This window comes from Phyllobates terribilis, unplaced genomic scaffold (assembly GCF_046119375.1).
Source record: "Phyllobates terribilis strain yellow unplaced genomic scaffold, ASM4611937v1 Scaffold_1__5_contigs__length_1240528914, whole genome shotgun sequence".
Classification (NCBI taxonomy): Eukaryota; Metazoa; Chordata; class Amphibia; order Anura; family Dendrobatidae; genus Phyllobates; species Phyllobates terribilis.
In genome coordinates, this window is record NW_027362761.1 from 1,146,763,267 (window position 1) to 1,146,787,300 (window position 24,034).

Consider the following 24,034-nt stretch of genomic DNA (forward strand, 5'->3'; position numbering starts at 1 on the left):
TCTACCCTATGGTAACACAAATGTGGGACAAATTAGTGGAAGTCTGACTACTTAGATGACCAGATTTGGAATATTTTGGAAGTAATTAATACTACTGTTGCAGTGCAGAATCAACTTATTATAGTGGCCAATCAACATACTTTAGTGCTGGACTATTTGACAGCAGCTCAAGGAGGGATGTGTCAGGTTATAGGTCCAGCCTGTTGTCACTATATTGATCCCGACTCTACCATATGGTTAAAGACTAAAATGGAAGACATTAGGAAACTCAGGGAAGAGTATAACAAACATAACAAATTGACCAAAGACAGTTGGTGGTCTGATACATTCTCCTTTTTGAATCCTGCTAATTGGTTTAAAGGGATTGGTGGATGGATTGCTGGAATATTACAAGGAGTGTTGCATATTGCTGTTTGCATCTTGTTAATATATGTCTTACTAAAACTAGTCTTTTATTGTATCCCATTTTGCATGAGAAAAGCCTGCCAGTCATCAGAGAGCAAGGAGGACGCTGTTAACCAACATCCAGTGCTACTGTACACGGACCTCCCAGATGTAACCAGCATTGAGGACCTGGATGACAAGGGAATGATGACCTTTACCCGCATGCCCCAACCAACCTCACGTCTGAAGATCAGAGCTTTATGATTATATCAACGAACAAGGGGGAGTGGACATGCCGCGACAGCCTCGTAACAAGGGCACTAATTGAGTGAAGACCAATGTCCCTCGGGCACAAAGCATGACCCTGGGATAGCACCTCTATTGTTGATAATAACATAATTTTTAGGGGGGAAATGTAAAGGACATATTGATATTCATGCTATAGCAACTCCATTTTGTCTGCTTGTTTCAAAATCATGTTATTATCACTCCTTGCATAACATACTTCTTTCCTTCTTTTCTCATGCTTTACAAGGAACTTTCTCACACTAACTTTTTCTCACAAGAACATTTTGTCAGACACCCTGCTCCTGTTATCTAACTAGTCTAGGCCAGGATTGACCGTGCTTCGAACTAACGATGATAAATATGACCGTAATAATTGCATTAACATTGGCTCAAGCCTGTAGTACTGTAGTATGGCTGTAGGTGATTGGCGATTGATATACTCAAAACAATATAAAACGCTAATATAAAATGCTAAGCAAAATAAACGGGATCAGAGATTCGTTGAATCCTCCCATACAGAGCACTGTTTCCGTTTGGTTTTCTGTGGATTGTAATCAACATAATAATTTGACACTCACTTGGTCAACCGTGAAGGGTTATTGCCCTCCCTCAACACCTGCACATTTTCCTCTCCTCTTGTTGGTTTTGTGTTGTGGCCTTCCCTCTGGTTCCTCAGGAGGTACGAGAAACCCCTTGATTGCCTTTTTTGAGTTGTGCGGTTAGGGTCTTCTAGTCTGTACAGATACCAGTTGAGTGTGGGTGAATCGTCTCCCTGTAGTTTATCTTCCCTTTTTCCATTACCCATGAGTAAGTGTGTGTTACGTTCATAACACTTATATGATTATGTAGGCCGAAAATAAAAAAGTTATGGCTCTCGGAAGAAGGGGAGCAAAAAACAAAAGTGCAAATATGAAAAATGCCCAGTTGGGAAGGGGTTAAAGAGAAGCTGTTTCATATCACGATCTACAGTATAATAAAAAGAAAAGTAAATTAGGAATCTTACAATTTTCACACTTGCCACTGTGGCTATTTTAGACTCATTCTTCCTATTCTTTCTGCATCTATACAGATAGGATCAGAGTCCGTTATTTTTGGATCATGTTCATGTGTTTTTTGCTGAAACCGGACATTAGAGTTTAAAAAATCTTTAGTGGCCAGTGTAAAAAAAAAATATTTTTAAACACAGATTGTGATATGGAAAAAATGTTGCCAAAAATTAAAAAAATGAATGCTTTAAAACAAAAACCTTATTTAAACAGTAGATCATTTTCTGATGTCTGATTCCTTTTAACATCCCTATATATTTAAATACTATAGTACTGTAGCATTGTAATATAAACTACAAGTGATCAAAAGATCATAGGTTCAAATCTCTAGGGTAACTAAAAAATACAGCAATAAATATTAGACCATGTATTTAAAAAAAAACATGTAAGCTTGAATCACTTCCTTCTCCATATTCAAAAATAAATAAAAAAATAAGCATATTTAGTATTGCGGACTCCATGATACTCCGATCTGTAAGAATGTACAATTAATTAACCAATATCTGAACCAGTTCAAAGCCAGGCACACTTTAGTTTTTTTTCATAAATGCGATTTAAAGAACTGTAAAAATTTATTTCATTTGGATATTCAAATAATTTATGTATCTTTTTGTGACACGTGACCTAATTTTTTGTTATTTTTATACTATTTTTATTTTTTCTTACCAATATCATTGGCAACTGATGAGGGATGCATGTCGCCTACTGAAGCCCTTTGAAGAGGCAACAAATTTTGTCAGTATGGACACTTGTGGAATCAATGTTCCCCCTTCATATTTATCCTGGAAAAAACACTCACTAGAATGCAAGAGGTGATGGGGGAAGAACATAAATTTGCCCCTGTTTAATGTTGCTTGGAGTCTGCTAACAAAGGGTCCAGTCCAAAACCAAAAACTGGTTTGTGTTTGGAAAACTTAAAATAGAGGTATCTTCTTACTCATTGCTGCTGTATCACTCCTCCGCAACTCTGTGTATGCTGGGTACCCTCAAGGTCCATCTTACATGCTGCAGGACTTGAAAGAGGAGGTGGAGAAGGAGGAGGAGCAGCAGGTGGAAATGGACTGGGAAATAGACTTGGCACCAGCAGGGGGGTGAGGTTGACAGTCAGAGTTAAATTGATGATGATAACAATCCTGGCCTAGACAACCAACCATGCAATAGGGTGATGAAAATTAAACAAGGGGGCCCTCGGTCATGCTGACAATCTTTGCAAATTGTATGCTGGAATGCTATTGAGATGGCAGACACATTGTTAACTCCAATCAAAGGGCTGACTAAGCAAAATGTTTTTACTAACTTACTAACACAGTAAACTGTGTTACCTTGCCTGCGAAGTTTTTGCTTATTGGAAGCCTGTCGTCTGCCTTTCTGACCATTAGACTATTCAGCAATCTTCACAAATCCATCTTCTTTTAGCAAAGAACAAACAGAAAATGTTTGCACTTCCCGTGTGAAAAAGCCACAGCTTCTTCCATTTTCACAGCCTGTATATAGATACCAGCAAGGCAGGCATCTGCCTCCAATAGCTTAACAGGTCTGAAACTGCAGTGTGTGGTTAAATAGGCTGCTTGTTACTACCACTTGTCATCTGTCTACAGCTTGCCAGTTAGGTTGAGGTCAATTGAATAGTATAAAAGCTGTGTTTGCACTAAAGAACTCGAAATGGGTTGAATACACACTTAGGAAACCTCAGAGTGAAAAATACATGTGTTTTCAAGGCAATTGGAAGCTTTTCAGTGTTGCAATTCACAGTGAATTTATTCACCACAAATCAGTTTTTGGAGAAATTTTGTCAAACACAGCAAATTACAATTTTAAATTACCCATCCAAATCTAGTGATAACTTGTTTCACCGGACAGCCCCTTCAGCATAGGCTTCAAAGTTCAAATATTGACTCCAACAATATTTTGTAATGGTGTAGATCTGTAAAGAATTTACAACTCTTTATCAGGAAAATGGACCTCCGATTACTATAGAGATATATTAAGAAATTAGCAGCATAAAATGTAGGATCAAAAATGGTTAAATGGTAGACATTATTGTTCAATTGTTTCCTGCCATACAAAAACTGGGAAGTAAAGTATGGCAAAAATAATTTGAAATAATTTTCTGTCCTGAAAATACAACACTCCTAAGTAGCTGCCATCTAAATCACTTGATTTCAAAACACTCTCTGCACTTTTCATCAGGCAAATGTAAAATATATTACAGCTACTGTATATACATGTATACATGAATGTTCTTAATTAAATGGTGATGAGCTGTAATAACAAGTAGAACATTCAAAAATTGCTTTTTTTTCTAATCACATACAAACAAAGCATATTCATAGGTGCTGTAATCTATTTTTTCATTTATTTATTTCCTTTAAATAAAAATAATATAACTATATAATATAAAAAATATAAAAAATGGATTGAAAATTTATAGAAAATAAACACCAAACATCATACCGCCATCTGATCCCTCAAATACTCCCCGTCTTTTTCTTCTCCTTCTTTTATTGCTTTTAGAAGTTGATTTTCTTTTTTAACATTTTATCCTCTTTAAATAGTCTTAAATTGGTAATTCACTTTAGGCAGAAGAACAAGAAGTCATATGAGGTAGATCACAGTAGTCCGTCTATGTATTGATGGAAGTCCAACAGACGAAGACTGATTTGTTAGGCTATTATACGATGTATATACTTTTATGTGACATTTTGATGTACCATAGTGATGGTTCAATGTAATTGGGATTGCTTCTGGGATTGGGATAGCTTAATATACTGTTCAGTAAAAGGGCCTTGCAAGCATCACTATAAATCTCCAAGGATCATTGTGGCTCCTGAATCATTGTCTGCTGGTGAAATTTTTCATAACTATATAGAATTCTGAATTTTCCGGAATGGTAAGAATTATATTCACATTCTTAATACATTAAAGTAATTTGGTTTTAATACATGCCTTCAAAAATTGTCCATAAGGATATTGTCCATGTGAATTAATTTTGGTAGTAACCATATGAAGGTCATTTGATACACTCCAGGGGCGGGCATATTGTACGTGCCACCTGTGCAGGTGCATCGGGGAACAGTAGGTAAGGAGCCATTGTCACTGACAGCTTTGGATTACACGTAAGGTGCTCGGCTAGTGCTTTGTGCTGAGCTACCCAACAGCATCAGACCCATATACTGTTCTTGTAAAGGGGTTCCGGTACGTCCCTGATCCACTCCAGTCTATTAAACCTGAAATGTAAAGGATATCCCACGGAGGATGAATTGTTACGCTTATGGTGGTCTTAATCACACCACTAATCTGGAACCTTTACAGCCCCATGCTACCAATTGACCCACTTCTTTATAATGCACTGACGTTACTAATGATCTCTTCACCACAATGAGTGTCCAAATGGAGTAAAGTATCACACAGCATTGAGAGAAAACTCCTCTAATGGCTTTGGCTTGGCTAAATTGGCTGTGGAAGAAGCGGCAGCTTTATCATCCGGATTCCTTATAGCAAAATAATCAAAAGACTCATAGAGCGATGACTCGGCCTAAAATATAAAAGAAAACACTCAGTAGACTTCGTAATAACAGTATTACCTAAATATTATAATACAGTCAGATGATGAGTTACAGTCAGGTGATGAGTTTCCTGTGGACTGACCTCCATGATCAGTTTTGCTTTTTGGTCATCTTTCCTTTTTCCACAGACTATAACGTTATGAGCTGTAGGTTAGGGATGGATTGGCCCACGACAGTACCATAGGATCTGGTGGAACTTAGCTATGACAGAAGAATGAATGATCCAGCAGAAGACAACCCCATTTGGGGTAATCTTGGAGCAATCACTTGTCACTAGGGTTTATTTCTTAATAATCTATTATACAGATGTATAGATGGAAGTAGATGGAAGTATCTAGCTATAAAATTGACCACCATTGCATTCACTTCTATGGGATTGGTAGAGCTCCTATAGGTAATAAATGGAGCAGTGGTCACACATTCACACTTTTGCTCCACTTGCAGCAGTTGGAGCCCCATAATTATACATTTACCACTTATCTAGTCAAGTAGCTTTGCCTATAAGGCTGCTACTGCTTTCACATTGCGCTTTTCTCCAAATTGGTGGCTCCCATCGGGTCTTGTGTCCGAATTCCCCTGCAAAACAGGATTGGGATATAGGCGCAGACAGGGCACTCCCGTCTACTCCCGTCTGAGGGCCGCCTGCAGTAAGCGTGTAAACGTGGAGAACAGCGTAATGTGAAAGCACCCCAAGTATAGAAGGTTTTCTTTCTCACTGGAAACTCTAGCTTCTACAGATATTATGTACTATGGAAAGATTAATGTTTCCAGATTTCTTCTATGACCCCTCAAGTCATATTAAGCAAAACAAATGAATATTCAAAAATTTGTGAAGATAAAGTTACATTAAAAACAGAAAACAGAGCAAGTACCAATTACCTTCCATAATCACCCAAAAATATACAAATTTTACTTATTTATGTACTTTAACATTTTACTTAAAATAAATAATAAATAACCCATATATCACAGGAAAGTGCCAAAAAAGTTTTGATCACTTTTGAGATTAAAAGTGAACCCATCAGGATCCTTTTGCTATTGAAGCTAGAGGAATGGTGGTATAATTCATGGTATAACAATAAATATGACCCTTATCTTGTAATCCGATGTGGCAGTGCTGAGTTTTCGAGCTTTGAACCCACATGCAAATTAGCCTAGAAGTGCATTGGGGGGGTGTCAGTGTCCAGGCTAATTTGCGTGTGGCTTCAAAGCTCAATTTCTCAGCTATGGCACATCATATTACTTCAAGACAGGTATCATTTTTATTGTTGTACTAGGACCTGTTCAGCCGTACCATTAGTTTTAGTAGTAAAATTGTTCTGACAGGTTCCCTTTAATGGCTGTAAACAAACTGACAAAAAAACATTGTAAGGTATAATAATTACCCATTGGACAGAGTTTGCAGAACTGTCTTCTTCTTCTTCACTTTCAGCTGCATCTTGGTGTATTTGGTTAAGCTCCACGTGCTCTTGCCTTCTTTTCTGGGGGATTTTTTCAGCTTCAAATATAAATAATTAGAAATATTGAGTAATTATGTGCACTCCTGAGATCCTCATTGTCTAATGAAGAGATACAATGAAGCAAAGTACTGCCATTGCTGCTGGACTGTGAAGGTGGCCATAACCAAGGACAATGGCTGCAAACCAATAAAGGCAACTCTGGAGGCAGAGGAAGTAAAACTGATAAACAATGCAGTTAATAAAAAAAATATTTTTTTAGCAAAAAATATATTTTCAGCTATCAAATTAGATTGGGTTGCCAAAATAGGAATACACCTTTAGGAGAGCATTTCAATTTCAAAATAAAAAATGTATTAACATTGTATAATAAAAAAAACTTTGGGTAAAAAAAATCTGTACTAGAAATATAGTAGATAGATCATTAGTAGAGATGAGTAATTTTATTTGTGCTACCCTGGTCTGGCATCCAGTCCTGTCCTCCATGGCAGCCAAGCTTCACTGCACCCAGCAGTAGGCTCCGACTGTGCCATAGGGAATCAGTTGAATCCCCAATTGGCCCCTAGGCCAGAGTGGGCTCTGCACCTCCTAAATATGAGTATTAGTTGGCACAATACACTTGGTTCTGTATACGCTCTGGTAAAGCGACTTGCTCGGCTCTCACAGAGGCAGACAAAGGACACACGTCTCGGGTTAACTCCCTGCTAGTTTATTATATGGCATAAACTCCAGCAGCGTTTCCACAAAAATAAACAAGTCCTCTCTGGGATAATGGGAAAGCAAAAGATAAAGTATAAAGATAAAAGTCCATAAGCGAGCGAGGCTTCGCCCGCTCCTGGTAGCACAGTGAAGTCCCACCAAACACCAGTCCTTCGGTGTTGCTATCTGGCTTCACCACACACAGCCTAGAGACTTCACTCTCCAGACCAGACTACAGCAAAAAAAATAGTGACTGAGCATTTAACCTTGCTCAGCCACACCATGAGGGGTGGTAGGGTGGATGACTTCCCACCCGATCTCCATGCCATTCACACAAAACCACTCCCTTCAAAATGGTGATTACAGTCCCAACACAAAACATGCTGGGGAAAACTTGTAGGTTCAGTTCACACAGGCTAGCAGCCATAGTGACACATACCTCCCCTCACGTAAAACACCAGTGACTCTGTCACAATACAGACAATGGTAGCATCTAATAATTTTTTTACTCAGTTTACTATAATATAGAAGCAGAAGTACATTTATGAATGGGGGTAATGTAATATTTGATGTCGCTGACTAGTGGATATCAGGAGTCAATATTAGAGGTCGGCCCTTCACACCCCAGGTCGATACTGCCTAGCACCTCTGACACTTACTAGGCTTGTAAAGTCATGATGGCGCGACACAAGTTAATACATCGTGTTAACCCTAGTAAGTGCCAAAAGTGCCCCAGGATTCCGGGTGAGGATACCAGGCGCAAAGATGAAGACACACCGCCATGGAGGATGGAACTGGATGCCAGAACAGGGAAGCACAAATTGAATTGCTCATTATTGTTACAGTACAGTTGTGCCATGGTCACAAATTTCTGTCAGGATTTAGGCACAGCTTCTAATGAGATTTGACAGTTTATACAAGTAAAAAAACAGTACAGAATATTCAACACTTTGGGGGTGATTCTCTTGCTGGACTTGATTAGGGGACATTTTGGAGCTAATACTCCTAATTTATTAAGAGTTGCGCCCCTCTTAATGAATCAGGCGAGGTGTGTAGTGGCCGCCGTCCTACTCCAGCTCCACCCACTTTGTCAGAACTGGTACGGCTATGGCGTAAACACATCAAAAGTCGCATTTTTTTTGTGCAAATGAGAGGTTGCGAAAAAAAAAATTGATTTTCCAAAGCCCTTTGGGTTTTATGAGGTTGGTTTCTTCTGTCACATGTTCACTCAGGTCCGTCTCCTTACATTATTAATTTTTTCAATATGTTCAAAAGCAGGAAGTGCTGAAATGATACAGTGAACAGGACTGGAGGAGGAATTAGCTAGCTTCTTCTATGTAATGAAAAAATAGCTAGGAAATAGCTTGCTTCTTTCAGGATAGAATAGGAAATAGCTAGCTTCTTCTCCTATGTAATAAAAAAATAACTAGGATATAGCTAGTATCTTCTATGATAGAACAGAAAATAGCTAATTTCATTTCCTATGTAATGAAAAAATAACTAGGAAATAGATAGCTTCTTCTAGGGTAGACCAGGAAATAGCTTCTAGGATAGATTAGGAAATAGCTTCTTCTATGTAATGAAAAAATAACTAGGAAATAGCTAGTTTCTTCTACGATAGACCAGGAAATAGATAGCTTCTTCTAGGATAGACCAGGTAGCTTCTTCTCCCTTGCAACAGAAATCAATACATTGCACATGTATGTTTTTTATGACTTTTTTGAGAATTACACCTTAATATATACATACATTTTTGTTTCTTTCTTCTGCACACACAGTACACTGCAATTGCCAAAAAAGGAAATATGGCAATGACACCAATGGCAGGATTATGATTTTGAAAACCTAAAAGTTTGGAAAAAAATACATTGTTAAAATAGGAGAAATGTTCACTTAAAATATGAAATTCTACTAAGTTTACTTGAATTCACATTAGTGTACACCACTTAAAGTAATAATAGATTAAAGAGAAAAGGGAAGAAGGGAATAGAATGTCAATTCAATTATACTTTAATACTATTCAATGTTAAAACCATAATGTATGTGTATACATTTAAAATAAGTCTCTTTTTTGCACTATGTCCCTGCAGTTTATGCACAGGGCATAATATTAGTTGAACCACTATCTTGCATTATAGCAATTATAATCATGAAGACAGCTATAATTCCACACTAAGTCCTGACATGATGTGGCAGGTAAAATAATTTTGCTGCCACTAGGTATAGTGGCCAATGTCCCCTCTTAGATATTGTAATTTGCTACCAATATAAATTAAATGTAATAAGAGAAGGGGGAGAACATAGGTTTTATTCCCTATTTAAGTCTGCTTTGGTCAAATAAATTAGAATAGAAAACAACAACATTAAAGGAGTTATCGGTCTTCTGGTAGAAGTCTGAAATCACTCGGTGTGACTGGAGATTTTTGAATCCTTTCAGCGTGCGCAAAGCACACTGTTAGGATTCCCCGGTGTTGTGGCTGAGAGCAGGTGGGCAAGTCACCAGAAGTATGCAATTTGCATACTTCTGTCAACATTCCAACTAGACGTTCTCAATACAAATGAATTGAGTGAAGCTGAGAATGTCTAGTTGGCATGTGACTGCATGTATACAAATCGCGGTGAACACTCTGTAAGGATTCAGAAGTCTGTAGTCATATAGAATGTGACAAGCAGACCAAACAACCCCTTTAAGCCACTCAGAGTTTTAATGTGAGGTATGCAAATGAAAAATTATAAAGTGTACTATGAGCATACTTTCACATTTTTTTCATTCATTGTTGAATGCTTGGATATTGTTGCTATATTATTCAGTTATAATTAAATACCTAAAGCCACAATCCTTATGAAAGGCTCTTATGCACTATTAATAATAACCCCCCCAAAAAAAATGCAAGGCGTAAAATAATAAAAAAGGTAATTTTTATTCAATTATGAAACAGAAAAAAAAATGCCCACAAAATGGAATTGAGACGTCACATTCAAGGTACAGTACAAAAACAAGTACATCTGGTATATACAGTGCTGGCCAAAAGTATTGGCACCCCTGCAATTCTGTCAGATAATACTCAGTTTCTTCCTGAAAATGATTGCAATCACAAATTCTTTGGTATTATTCTCTTCATTTAATTTGCTTGCAAGGAAAAAACTCAAAAAAGAATGAAGCAAAAATCAAATCATTAATCATTTCACACAAAACTCCAAAAAAGGGCCAGACAAAAGTATTGGCACCCTCAGCCTAATACTTGGTTGCACAACCTTTAGCCAAAATAACTGCGAACAACCGCTTCCGGTAACCATCAATGAGTTTCTTACAATGCTCTGCTGGAATTGTAGACCATTCTTCTTTGGCAAACTGCTCCAAGTCCCTGATATTTGAAGGGTGCCTTCTCCAAACTGCCATTTTGAGATCTCTCCACAGGTGTTCTATGGGATTTAGGTCTGGACTCATTGCTGGCCACCTTAGAAGTCTCCAGTGCTTTCTCTCAAACCATTTTATAGTGCTTTTGGAAGTGGGTTTGGGTCATTGTCCTGCTGGAAGACCCATGACCTCTGAGGGAGACCCAGCTTTCTCACACTGGGCCCTACATTATGCTGCAAAATTTGTTGGTAGTCTTCAGACTTCATAATGCCATGCACACGGTCAAGCAGTCCAGTGCCAGAGGCAGCAAAGCAACCCCAAAACATCAGGGAACTTACGCCATGTTTGACTGTAGGGACCGTGTTCTTTTCTTTGAATGCCTCTTTTTTTTCCTGTACACTCTATGTTGATGCTTTTTCCCAAAAAGCTCTACTTTTGTCTCATCTGACCAGAGAACATTCTTCCAAAACGTTTTAGGCTTTCTCAGGTAAGTTTTGGCAAACTCCAGCCTGGCTTTTTTATGTCTCGGGGTAAGAAGTGGGGTCTTCCTGGGTATCCTACCATACAGTCCCTTTTCATTCAGACGCCGACGGATAGTACGGGTTGACACTGTTGTACCCTCAGACTGCAGGGCAGCTTGAACTTGTTTGGATGTTAGTCGAGTTTCTTTATCCACCATCCGCACAATCTTGCGTTGAAATCTCTTGTCAATTTTTCTTTTCTGTCCATGACGCGCCCCCTGGGCCATGTTGCGTAGCGTTGCGCGCGTGCGCGCGCGGGGAATACCCGGAGCCGGATCCGATGGGGGTAGTAGTCCTCGTGGCGGTGACCCGGTCCGTGCCCAGGGTGGTCAAACTAAGTGGCAGTTATTGATATGATGGTATTAGTGTCCGACTACGCCACCCGTTGAATGCGGCTATGAAGCCGCCGCTGCAGGGTAGACCGCTGAGGCCGATGGTGTGGTTGTGCAGCGTGGATGGTATAACCCCCGACGGGAGAGGTATAGCCTCAGGGAAGCTGGTGAAGCAGGGAATGATGATAGTGGTAGTAGTGTGACAAGGAAGCTCAGAGACGTGCATTGCAGTTTTCACAGCTTTACTCACAGTTGGTGTTCAGATCACTTCGGCCAAGAGTGACCACCCGAGCCGTGCTGCATCCACCAGGTGCGGGACTCGGCCAACTCCCAGGCAGTTCCAGAGCGTGGTCCTGAGCTCCCCTCTCTTCCTTCCTACTGGCCGTCCCCACCAGGGATCCACCTTTGTCCAGCTCCCTCGGGCCTTCTGGTGGTGAAACCTTTCCCGGCTTCCCTGACCCTATACGTGGTATGCCTTCCTGGTGGATATGGCGAGGGGTCGCGCCAAAACTTATCCACGACCTCCGGTTCCTGGCTGAGGATAATTGGCCTCCACCAGTTTGGGATCCGGTACCCTGTTCTGCCAACCCTTCACCCATTAACTCGTGGGATCTCAGGGTTCCCTCTTCTCTTGCGTCTCTGGGCCTCTCTTGGTGTTTCTGTTCCTCCTTCTTCTCCTTTCTCTCTCTCTCTGATTCAGGCCTCCTCTCCAGGCCTGGCTCTGGAGCTGGGCCCAGACTGAGCCACAGCTCCCTGTCAGCCCTCTCTGGCTGAGCTCCTCTCTGCACAGAGCAGACCAAAAAGACCCTGTCCTAAGATGGTGCCCACCTTATATACTCCCTCTGACACCCGAGCCCAGGTGACAAGCACCCAATGGGCTCCTACCTATGCCCAGAGTCCCTCCCCTGTCTGTTCCTACACCACTGGGATGTTCCTCCCCCCCTCCCCACTCCAGCCAGGGACAGAAGCTGTCGTACCTGCACATCTATCTGGTGGGAGTACCGTTGATCTGTTCCCCGGAAATGGGGTGAGTGTAGTGCATGCAGCTATCTGAGCTCTGTCCCACACTCCATCCTTACCCGGGAGTGGAATACCACACCTCTGGTCTGAGGTGCAATACCCCTGTAGCAGCCGAGTCCTCGGGGTGCTACATTCCCCCCCGGTAAACCACAGCACGTCCTCGGGCTGGAATAGAGCAAAAGCAAATTACAACATACAAAATTTTAAAGTGCACTCATATATAAGTTATTAACTTATGAACTCATCCCTTTATGGGAGGTACTTTTCTCTTCTAACTTTACAGGTATAAAACATTACGAAAACATTATCAGAAAATGCCATTAACTCTTTTAGCATCATAAAAACTTTTTCATATAAAACATTCTTGATCAACACGTTCTTGATCTCTGGTCACCGTGCAACTTGTGACCAGGTAAAGTGCAACAGTCACTAATTCTGTAGTAGGAAAACAGTTCTTCTATAAAACCAGTAGGGGGCGCCTTAGGAAGCGCAACTATTTACAGGGTATGGCCGCTCTCAGTCCTCGGCCAGTGGGAATAGGGGAATGGCTGCTCACAGTCCTCAGCCTGGTAATGGATAGGGGCACACAGGAAACAGTTCTTTAACAGTCCCACACTAGTCCCAACGGGGACCACACTTCACTCAGCAACAGTTTCAGCAACAGTTCTCATACCCTGACGGGTAACTATATACAGTACTTTGTTTATGCTACTTCCTTCAGTAGCTGTATCCTCTCCTTGTCTCCTCCTGAGGGTAGTCTTCAGACCCGTCCGGGTCCTCTTGGCTTTCCTCATATTGTATCTCCTCCTCAGTCAGCCGGTGTACGTGAAGGGCGTACGGTCCTTTAGCACACTGATGCCGGGTGAAGGTGACCTCATCACCCGGGTAGAGGTCACGTCCGCGATGTCCCTCCGGCAGGTGGCTCTCGACATCCCTGCGGGTGACAAAGACGTCACCGGGGGTTCGGTGATCCCGGATAAAGCCCCAGCAATGCTCCAGCTGGAACTTTATTACGGTCCCGGTGGCGCGGGGACAGTGGGCCGCACGGGGGTTTCGTCGGGCTCGGCGTTTCTGCTCCGCGCTCCGGACCTGCAGCTGTTCTTCGCGGATCCGCCTCTCTCGTCGTTCTCTCCCGAAGACCTCTAGCTGCTGACGGCAGCACTCCTCACGCCGGGCTGCGTCCGCCCGGGTCTCCTGGGTAAACCCCATTAGGTTCTCACCGGTGGGGTCCCATGCAAACTGGGCTTCCTCCAACGGGAGCGGGACAATTTTGGCGGGCGCCGGAGCCGGGATTAGAGGCTCACACAGGGGCCGTTCCCTCCGGAGTCGGGGATTGATGTACTCCGGTGGCCAAACGAAGGGCAGCCCGTCCGGGCTAGTATGCTGTGCAAACAGATCTTCACCCAGGGGTGGCACGGTGGAGGTAGAGGGCGCTGTAGGGGCAGCGGCGCCCGGGGGTGCTCGACCTTGTGTCCAGGCCGTAGGCATCCTGTCTGGATTCAAGTATGGCGCCTTCCGGGAGGAGGGCGCTGTTGAGACCGCGGCGCCCGGGGGTACTCGGCCTTGCGACCAGGCAGGGGGCACTTCCTCTTTTGCCGCGCTCAGGGTCAAGGGGCGTGGCGCGGAAGGGGGCGTGACCGCGGCTCCGGCCGCTTGAGGCCTAGTTGGGAGCAGTGGCGGTGCGGCAACGGGCGCGGTGAGTGGGACTTCGGGCTCTGCGACGGGGAGCTGGGGCAGGCTTTCGGCTACTGGGCTCGGGGTGGTGACGTCCCCATTACCTGCTTCCATCCCTGCGGCTCCCTCCGCGGCGTCGTCTCCGGCCTTCGTCCCTCCTGCACCATCCTCAGGGGCAGACATGCCCCACGTTGCGGGTGGCGTCCTCTGCTGGCGGGTTCCAGCCTGCTGGGCCATCTCCCTCCTCCATTCGGCCAGTGCTTCTTGTTGTACTCGGGCCATCTTCCGGGCCAAGGCCTCCAGCGCAGTCTGTGCACGCTCCCGATCTCTGGGGAGCTGTGCCAGGATCTCCACCAGGCCTTCTGGGGTGGAGGCCTGCAGCAGGCCCCGGACCACGGGGTCGGTACCGCTTGTCTCTTCCTCCATCCCCGGGTGCGATCTGTCCAGACTCCTCCAGGCTGCACCCATCTTCTCCATTTTGTTCTCTATCCACCCCCCTTGGGAGTGGTCCCGGGGCAACTTGGTGACAGTCAGTTTCAGGGGCAGACCCCCCACTTTGATGGACATTTCCATGGTGGTAGTCTCGGCTGGTGGGGGCGGTCTCCGCTTTTGGCGCCCTTCTGGGGCCGCGCCCACGATGGGAGGTGGTCTCTTGCCACCCTCTGGCACGCCCATAATGGCGTCCGCTCTGCCAGGGCGGGAAACCGTCTCAGATGGCGGGAATCGTCTCCTGATGGCGGGAAACTTCGCTGATGGCGGGCAAAGGCTGCAGATGGCGGGCAAACGGCGGGAAACGACCCCGGACGGCGTCCGATGGCGGGCACCCTCTGGAATTGGCGGGAGACTCCTTTTTGAGGTAAATGTGAACTTTTCTTCAGGCACGCAGTACCCGGTGGTTGCGGGCACGTAATCCTGCCGACTACGCCAAAGTTGACGCGCCCCCTGGGCCATGTTGCGTAGCGTTGCGCGCGTGCGCGCGCGGGGAATATCCGGAGCCGGATCCGATGGGGGTAGTAGTCCTCGTGGCGGTGACCCGGTCCGTGCCCAGGGTGGTCAAACTAAGTGGCAGTTATTGATATGATGGTATTAGTGTCCGACTACGCCACCCGTTGAATGCGGCTATGAAGCCGCCGCTGCAGGGCAGACCGCTGAGGCCGATGGTGTGGTTGTGCAGCGTGGATGGCATAACCCCCAACGGGAGAGGTATAGCCTCAGGGCAGCTGGTGAAGCAGGGAATGATGATAGTGGTAGTAGTGTGACAAGGAAGCTCAGAGACGTGCATTGCAGTTTTCACAGCTTTACTCACAGTTGGTGTTCAGATCACTTCGGCCAAGAGTGACCACCCGAGCCGTGCTGCGTCCACCAGGTGCGGGACTCGGCCAACTCCCAGGCAGTTCCAGAGCGTGGTCCTGAGCTCCCCTCTCTTCCTTCTTACTGGCCGTCCCCACCAGGGATCCACCTTTGTCCAGCTCCCTCGGGCCTTCTGGTGGTGAAACCTTTCCCGGCTTCCCTGACCCTATACGTGGTATGCCTTCCTGGTGGATATGGCGAGGGGTCACGCCAAAACTTATCCACGGCCTCCGGTTCCTGGCTGAGGATAATTGGCCTCCACCAGTTTGGGATCCGGTACCCTGTTCTGCCAACCCTTCACCCGTTAACTCGTGGGATCTCAGGGTTCCCTCTTCTCTTGCGTCTCTGGGCCTCTCCTGGTGTTTCTGTTCCTCCTTCTTCTCCTTTCTCTCTCTCTCTGCTTCAGGCCTCCTCTCCAGGCCTGGCTCTGGAGCTGGGCCCAGACTGAGCCACAGCTCCCTGTCAGCCCTCTCTGGCTGAGCTCCTCTCTGCACAGAGCAGACCAAAAAGACCCTGTCCTAAGATGGTGCCCACCTTATATACTCCCTCTGACACCCGAGCCTAGGTGACAAGCACCCAATGGGCTCCTACCTATGCCCAGAGTCCCTCCCCTGTCTGCTCCTACACCACTGGGATGTTCCTCCCCCCCTCCCCACTCCAGCCAGGGACAGAAGCTGTCGTACCTGCACATCTATCTGGTGGGAGTACCGTTGATCTGTCCCCCGGAAATGGGGTGAGTGTAGTGCATGCAGCTAACTGAGGCCAGTTCCACACTCCATCCTTACCCGGGAGTGGAATACCACACCTCTGGTCTGAGGTGCAATACCCCTGTAGCAGCCGAGTCCTCGGGGTGCTACATCCACATCTAGTGAGGTTAGCCACAGTGCCATGGGCTTTAAACTTCTTGATGACACTGCGCACGGAAGACACAGGAACATTCAGGTCTTTGGAGATGGACTTGTAGCCTTGAGATTGCTCATGCTTCCTCACAATTTGGTTTCTCAAGTCCTCAGACAGTTCTTTGGTCTTCTTTCTTTTCTCCATGCTCAATGTGATACTCACAAGGACACAGGACAGAGGTTGAGTCAACTTTAATCCATGTTAACTGGCTGCAAGTGTGATTTAGTTATTGCCAACACGTGTTAGGTGCCACAGGTAATTTACAGGTGCTGTTAATTACACGAATTAGAGAAGCATCACATGATTTTTCAAATGGTGCCAATACTTTTGTCCACCCCCTTTTTTAGGTTTGGTGTGGAATTATATCCAATTTGGCTTTAGGACAATTCTTTCTGTGTTTTTTTCATTGAAGACAAATTAAATGAAGAGAATAATACCAAAGAATTTGTGATTGCAATCATTTTCAGGAAGAAACTGAGTATTATCTGACAGAATTGCAGGGGTGCCAATACTTTTGGCCAGCACTGTACACTGCTCAAAAAAATAAAGGGAACACTCAAATAACACATCCTAGATCTGAATGAATGAAATATTCTCATTGAATACTTTGTTCTGTACAAAGTTGAATGTGCTGACAACAAAATCACACAAAAATCATCAATGGAAATCAAATTTATTAACCAATGGAGGCCTGGATTTGGAGTCACCCCAAAAATTAAAGTGGAAAAACACACTACAGGCTGATCCAACTTTGATGTAATGTCCTTAAAACAAGTCAAAATGAGGCTCAGTATTGTGAGTGGCCTCCACGTGCCTGTATGACCTCCCTACAACGCCTGGGCATGCTCCTGATGAGGTTGCGGATGGTCTCCTGTGGGATCTCCTCCCAGACCTGGACTAAAGCATCCGCCAACTCCTCCTGGACAGTCTGTGGTGCAACGTGACGTTGGTGGATGGAGCTAGACATGATGTCCCAGATGTGCTCAATCGGATTCAGGTCTGGGGAACGGACGGGCCAGTCCATAGCTTCAATGCCTTCATCTTGCAGGAACTGCTGACTCACTCCAGCCACATGAGGTCTGGCATTATCCTGCATTAGGGGGAACCCAGGGCCAACCGCACCAGCATATGGGCTCACAAGGGGTCTGAGGATCTCATCTCGGTACCTAATGGCAGTCAGGCTATCTCTGGCGAGCACATGGAGGGCTGTGCGGCCCTCCAAAGAAATGCCACCCCACACCATTACTGACCCACTGCCAAACGGGTCATGCTGAAGGATGTTGCAGGCAGCAGATCGCTCTCCACGGCGTCTCCAGACTCTGTCACGTCTGTCACATGTGCTCAGTGTGAACCTACTTTCATCTTTGAAGAGCACAGGACTTTGCCAATCCTGGTGTTCTATGGCAAATGCCAAGCGTCCTGCACGGTGTTGGGCTGTGAGCACAACCCCCATGTGTGGACATCGGGCCCTCATACCACCCTCATGGAGTTGGTTTCTAACCGTTTGTGCACACATGCACATTTGTGGTCTGCTGAAGTTTGTTTTGCAGGGCTCTGGCAGTGCTCCTCCTGTTCCTCCTTGCACAAAGGCGGAGGTAGGGGTCCTGCTGCTGGGTTGTTTCCCTCCTACGGCCCCCTCCACGTCTCCTGGTGTACTGGCCTGTCTACTAGTAGCGTCTCCAGCCTCTGGACACTACGCTGACAGACACAGCAAACCTTCTTGCCACAGCTCGCATGGATGTGCCATCCTGGATGAGCTGCACTACCTGAGCAACTTCTGTGGGTTGTAGAGTCCGTCTCATGCTACCACGAGTGTGAAAGCACAACCAGCATTCAAAAGTGACCAAAACATCAGCCAGAAAGCATTGGTACTGAGATGTGGTCTGTGGTCCCCACCTGCAGAACCACTCCTTTATTGAGGGTGTCTTGATAATTGCCAATAATTTCCATCTATTGTCTATTCCATTTGCACAACAGCATGTGAAATTGATTGTCAATCAGTGTTGCTTCCTAAGTGGACAGTTTGATTTCACAGAAGTTTGATTTACTTGGAGTTATATTCTGTTGTTTAAGTGGTCCCTTTATTTTTTTGAGCAGTGTATATAACAATACACAAATTATAACCTATTTCTTCTGTTAGATAAACAGATAACCTGGGTATATTAAAAATGTATAAATTTAAGTATTAAAATAGACATATACCTTGTACATGCACATACTTTATGTGAATATTTTGATCAGGAAATATGGCACAAAATAAATAGTCATGGCTAATACAAGTATGCCACGCAAGAAAAATACCACACATGCATGCCAGTGAAGAATTCACTAGTAAGTACACAGAGAAGAAACCATTCTGGATAGAGAGGCAGTGAATAGGTATATGCAATACCCATCTGCTGGAAAGTGTGAATCAGGAGCAGGGTAAGATATCATGGGTACACCGCACCCGACGCACTTTTCGCATAGAAATGCTTCATCCAATCTTCATTCAGCTATATTCAGCGTTCCATATGTTAGTTATATAGAGATCGTAGTGTGCACTTATATATGAAGGCCTCTGAATACGCAACTGAACTACACAGTATTGGTTGTAGAAGACTGACCCTAAAATTCAGGCAGTAGGTAATTGAATAATCTTTCTGTATATGTCCTTAAATTATGTCAGGCCTTAGCAAGACTAATATTATGTCATGTACATAAACTGCCAGGACATTGTGCAAGAAAAAGAAGAGACTTATTTTTAATGTATGCACAAACACTGAATAAAAATGAAGGAAACTTTTATTCACATTCGATTCCCTTCCTTTCCCCTTTCCTTTTAATATAAAATTAAATGCAAGCATATAGTGATCAGCAAGGATTACACATTGTGCAGAGCAGGAGGCAAAAAATGACAGCAATTTTTAATTTCCCATTATCAGGACAGAAGACATGCATCTAACCTTACTCAATCAACATAGTAATAGTTAGTGAGCGCCATCATCATCTAAGAAAACCACACAGACGTGAATGGAAACACCGTTCCACTCTAAATACGTAAATGACCTAATATTTTGTTTCTATATGACCTGTATACCTCACCTTGTGGACTCCTGTGAGAGTTGGCAAATCTTCCAGGCACTCTCTGTTTTCTGTATGTGGCACTATGATATTGCGATATTAGACCACAGAGGCACATTTAGGGATAGGAATGGGGTATGGAAAGGGGTCTGGACCTGGGGAGGGTGAGTATCTGTAGCACCCCGAGGACTCGGCTGCTACAGGGGTATTGCACCTCAGACCAGAGGTGTGGTATTCCACTCCCGGGTAAGGATGGAATGTGGAACTGGGCTCAGTTAGCTGCATGCACTACACTCACCCCATTTCCGGGGGACAGATCAACGGTACTCCCACCAGATAGATGTGCAGGTGCGACAGCTTCTGTCCCTGGCTGGAGTGGGGAGGGGGGAGGAACATCCCAGTGGTGTAGGAGCAGACAGGGGAGGGACTCTGGGCATAGGTAGGAGCCCATTGGTTGCTTGTCACCTGGGCTCGGGTGTCAGAGGGAGTATATAAGGTGGGCACCATCTTAGGACAAGGTCTTTTTGGTCTGCTCTGTGCAGAGAGGAGCTCAGTCAGAGAGGGCTGACAGGGAGCTGTGGCTCCATCTGGGCCCAGCTCCAGAGCCAGGCCTGAAGCAGAGAGAGAGAGAAGGAAAAAGGAGGAAGAAGAGAGACGCAAGGAAAGGCCCAGAGACGAAAGCATAGAGGGAACCCTGAGATCCCACGAGAGAACGGAAACGGGTGAAGGGTTGGCAGAGCAGGGTACCGGATCCCAAACTGGTGGAGGCCAATTATCCTTAGCCAGGAACCGGAGGTCGTGGACAAGTTTTGGCGCGACCCCTCGCCATATCCACCAGGAAGGCATACCACGTATAGGGTCAGGGAAGCCGGGAAAGGTTTCACCACCAGAAGGCCCGAGGGAGCTGGACAAAGGTGGATCCCTGGTGGGGACGGCCAGTAGGAAGGAAGAGAGGGGAGCTCAGGACCACGCTCTGGAACTGCCTGGGAGTTGGCCGAGTCCCTGACCTGGTGGACGCAGCACGACTCGGGTGGTCCTACTGTGCACGGGCGACCTGGTAAAGAACTGTGAGTAAAGCTTTTGAAACTGCACTTCAAGCCTCCGTGTTTCGTCGTCGCACCTGCACCATCAGTACTGGGACACCCGCACCATCACTCCCATTGTCATCTCTAACATAGCTGCCCTGAGGCCATACCCCTCCCGTTGGGGGTTATACCATCCACGCTGCACATCCGTACCACCGGCCTCAGCGGACTGCCCCGCAGCGGCGGCTTCATAGCCGCATTCAACGGGTGGCGCAGTCGGACACTAATACCATCAAATCAATAGCGCCACTTAGTTTGACCACCCTGGGCACGGACCGGGTCACCGCCACGAGGACTACTACCCCTATCTGATCCGGCTCCGGGTATTCCCCGCGTGCGCAACGCTACACAAACATGGCCCAGGGGGCGCGTCAACTTTGGCGTAGTCGGCAGGATTACGTGCCCGCAACCACCGGGTACTGCGTGCCTGAAGAAAAGTGCATATATACCGCAAAAAGGAGTCTCCCGCCAATTCCAGAGGGTTCCCGCCATCGGACGCCGTCCGGAGTCATTTCCCGCCGTTTGCCCGCCATCTGCAGCCTTTGCCCGCCATCCACGAAGTTTCCCGCCATCAGTAGACGATTCCCGCCATCTTGGACAGTTTCCCGCCCTGGCAGAGCGGGCGCCATTGTGGGCATGCCGGAGAGTGGCAAGAGACCACCTCCCATCGTGGGCGTGGTCCCAGAAGGGCGCCAAAAGCGGAGACCGCCCCCACTAGCCGAGACTACCACCATGGAAATGTCCATCAAAGTGGGGGGTCTGCCCCTGAAACTGACTTTCACCAAGTTGCCCCGGGACCACTCCCAAGGGGGGCGGATAGAGAACAAAACGGAGAAGATGGGTGCGGCATGGAGGAGTCTGGACAGATCGCACCCGGGGATGGAGGAAGAGACAAGCGGTACCGACCCCGTGGTCCGGGGCCTGCTGCAGGCCGCCACCCCAGAAGGCCTGGTGGAGATCCTGGCACAGCTCCCCAGAGATCGGGAGCGTGCACAGACTGCGCTGGAGGCCTTGGCCCGGAAGATGGCCCGAGTACAACAAGAAGCACTGGCCGAATGGAGGAGGGAGATGGCCCAGCAGGCTGGAACCCGCCAGCAGAGGACGCCACCCGCAACGTGGAGCATGTCTGCCCCTGAGGATGGTGCAGGAGGGACGAAGGCCGGAGACGACGCCGCGGAGGGAGCCGCAGGGATGGAAGCAGGTAATGGGGACGTCATCACCCCGAGCACAGTAGCCGTAAGCCTGCCCCAGCTCCCCGTCGCAGAGCCCGAAGTCACCCTCATCGCGCCCGTTGCCGCACCGCCACTGCTCCCAACTAGGCCTCAAGCGGCCGGAGCCGCGGTCATGCCCCCTTCTGCGCCACGCCCCTTGACCCTGAGCGCGGCAAAAGAGGAAGTGCCACCGGCCTGGTCGCAAGGCCGAGTACCCTCGGGAGCCGCGGTCTCAACAGCGCCCTCCTCCCGGAAGGCGCCATACTTGAATCCAGACAGGATGCCTACGGCCTGGACGCAAGGCCGAGCACTCCCGGGCGCCGCTGCCCCTACAGCGCCCTCTACCTCCACCGTGCCACCCCTGGGTGAAGATCTGTTTGCACAGCATACTAGCCCGGACGGGCTGCCCTTCGTTTGGCCACCGGAGTACATCAATCCCCGACTCCGGAGGGAACGGCCCCTGTGTGAGCCTCTAATCCCGGCTCCGGCGCCCACCAAAATTGTCCCGCTCCCGTTGGAGGAAGCCCAGTTTGCATGGGACCCCACCGGTGAGAACCTAATGGGGTTTACCCAGGAGACCCGGGCGGACGCAGCCCGGCGTGAGGAGTGCTGCCGTCAGCAGCTAGAGGTCTTCGGGAGAGAACGACGAGAGAGGCGGATCCGCGAAGAACAGCTGCAGGTCCGGAGCGCGGAGCAGAAACGCCGAGCCCGACGAAACCCCCGTGCTGCCCACGGTCCCCGCGCCACCGGGACCGTAATAAAGTTCCAGCTGGAGCATGGCTGGGGCTTTATCCGGGATCACCGAACCCCCGGCGACGTCTTTGTCACCCGCAGGGATGTCGAGAGCCACCTGCCGGAGGGACATCGCGGACGTGACCTCTACCCGGGTGATGAGGTCACCTTCACCCGGCATCAGTGTGCTAAAGGACCGTACGCCCTTCACGTACACCGGCTGACTGAGGAGGAGATACAATATGAGGAAAGCCAAGAGGACCCGGACGGGTCTGAAGACTACCCTCAGGAGGAGACAAGGAGAGGATACCGCTACTGAAGGAAGTAGCATAAACAAAGTACTGTATATAGTTACCCGTCAGGGTATGAGAACTGTTGCTGAAACTGTTGCTGAGTGAAGTGTGGTCCCCGTTGGGACTAGTGTGGAACAGTTAAAGAACTGTTTCCTGTGTGCCCCTATCCATTACCAGGCTGAGGACTGTGAGCAGCCATTCCCCTATTCTCACTGGCCGAGGACTGAGAGAGGTCAACACCCTGTAAATAGTTGCGCTTCTTAAAGCGCCTCCTACTGGTTTTATAAGGAACTGTTTTTTTTTTTCTACTACGGAATTGGTGACTGTTGCACTTTACCTGGTCACAAGTTGCACCGTGGCCAGAAGATAAAGAATGTGTTTTATATGAAAAGGTTATATATTGAAAGTTTATACTGCTAAAATGATAAAGTAAAAAGTTACTTGTAATATTGTAATATTTTATAACGTATAGTATGCTAAAAGAGAAAAGTACCTCCCATAAAGGGATGAGTTCATAAGTTAATATCTTATATGTGAGTGCACTTTAAAAATTTTTGTATGTTTTAATTTGCCTTTGCTCTTTTACAGCCCGAGGACGTGCTGTGGTTTACCAGGGGGGAATGTAGCACCCCGAGGACTCGGCTGCTACAGGGGTATTGCACCTCAGACCAGAGGTGTGGTATTCCACTCCCGAGTAAGGATGGAGTGTGGAACTGGGCTCAGTTAGCTGCATGCACTACACTCACCCCATTTCCGGGGGACAGATCAACGGTACTCCCACCAGATAGATGTGCAGGTACGACAGCTTCTGTCCCTGGCTGGAGTGGGGAGGGGGGAGGAACATCCCAGTGGTGTAGGAGCAGACAGGGGAGGGACTCTGGGCATAGGTAGGAGCCCATTGGTTGCTTGTCACCTGGGCTCGGGTGTCAGAGGGAGTATATAAGGTGGGCACCATCTTAGGACAAGGTCTTTTTGGTCTGCTCTGTGCAGAGAGGAGCTCAGCCAGAGAGGGCTGACAGGGAGCTGTGGCTCCGTCTGGGCCCAGCTCCAGAGCC

At 46.7% G+C, this 24,034-nt stretch overlaps 1 protein-coding gene across 1 annotated transcript in view; it reads right to left on the bottom strand.

The window, feature by feature from the left end:
- Nucleotides 1–4,052: 4,052 nt before the first annotated feature.
- The window catches only part of LOC141162212 (uncharacterized), a 46,709-nt gene continuing 26,727 nt past the window's right edge, over nucleotides 4,053–24,034 (bottom strand). Inside the window, exons 3-5 of the mRNA XM_073648069.1 lie at nucleotides 9,190–9,285; nucleotides 6,670–6,782; nucleotides 4,053–5,253 (exon numbers count right to left, since the gene is read on the bottom strand). Of these exons, the coding sequence (XP_073504170.1) occupies nucleotides 5,122–5,253; nucleotides 6,670–6,782; nucleotides 9,190–9,285 (341 nt within the window). The 3' untranslated portion in view covers nucleotides 4,053–5,121. The remainder of the gene's footprint in view (nucleotides 5,254–6,669; nucleotides 6,783–9,189; nucleotides 9,286–24,034) is intronic.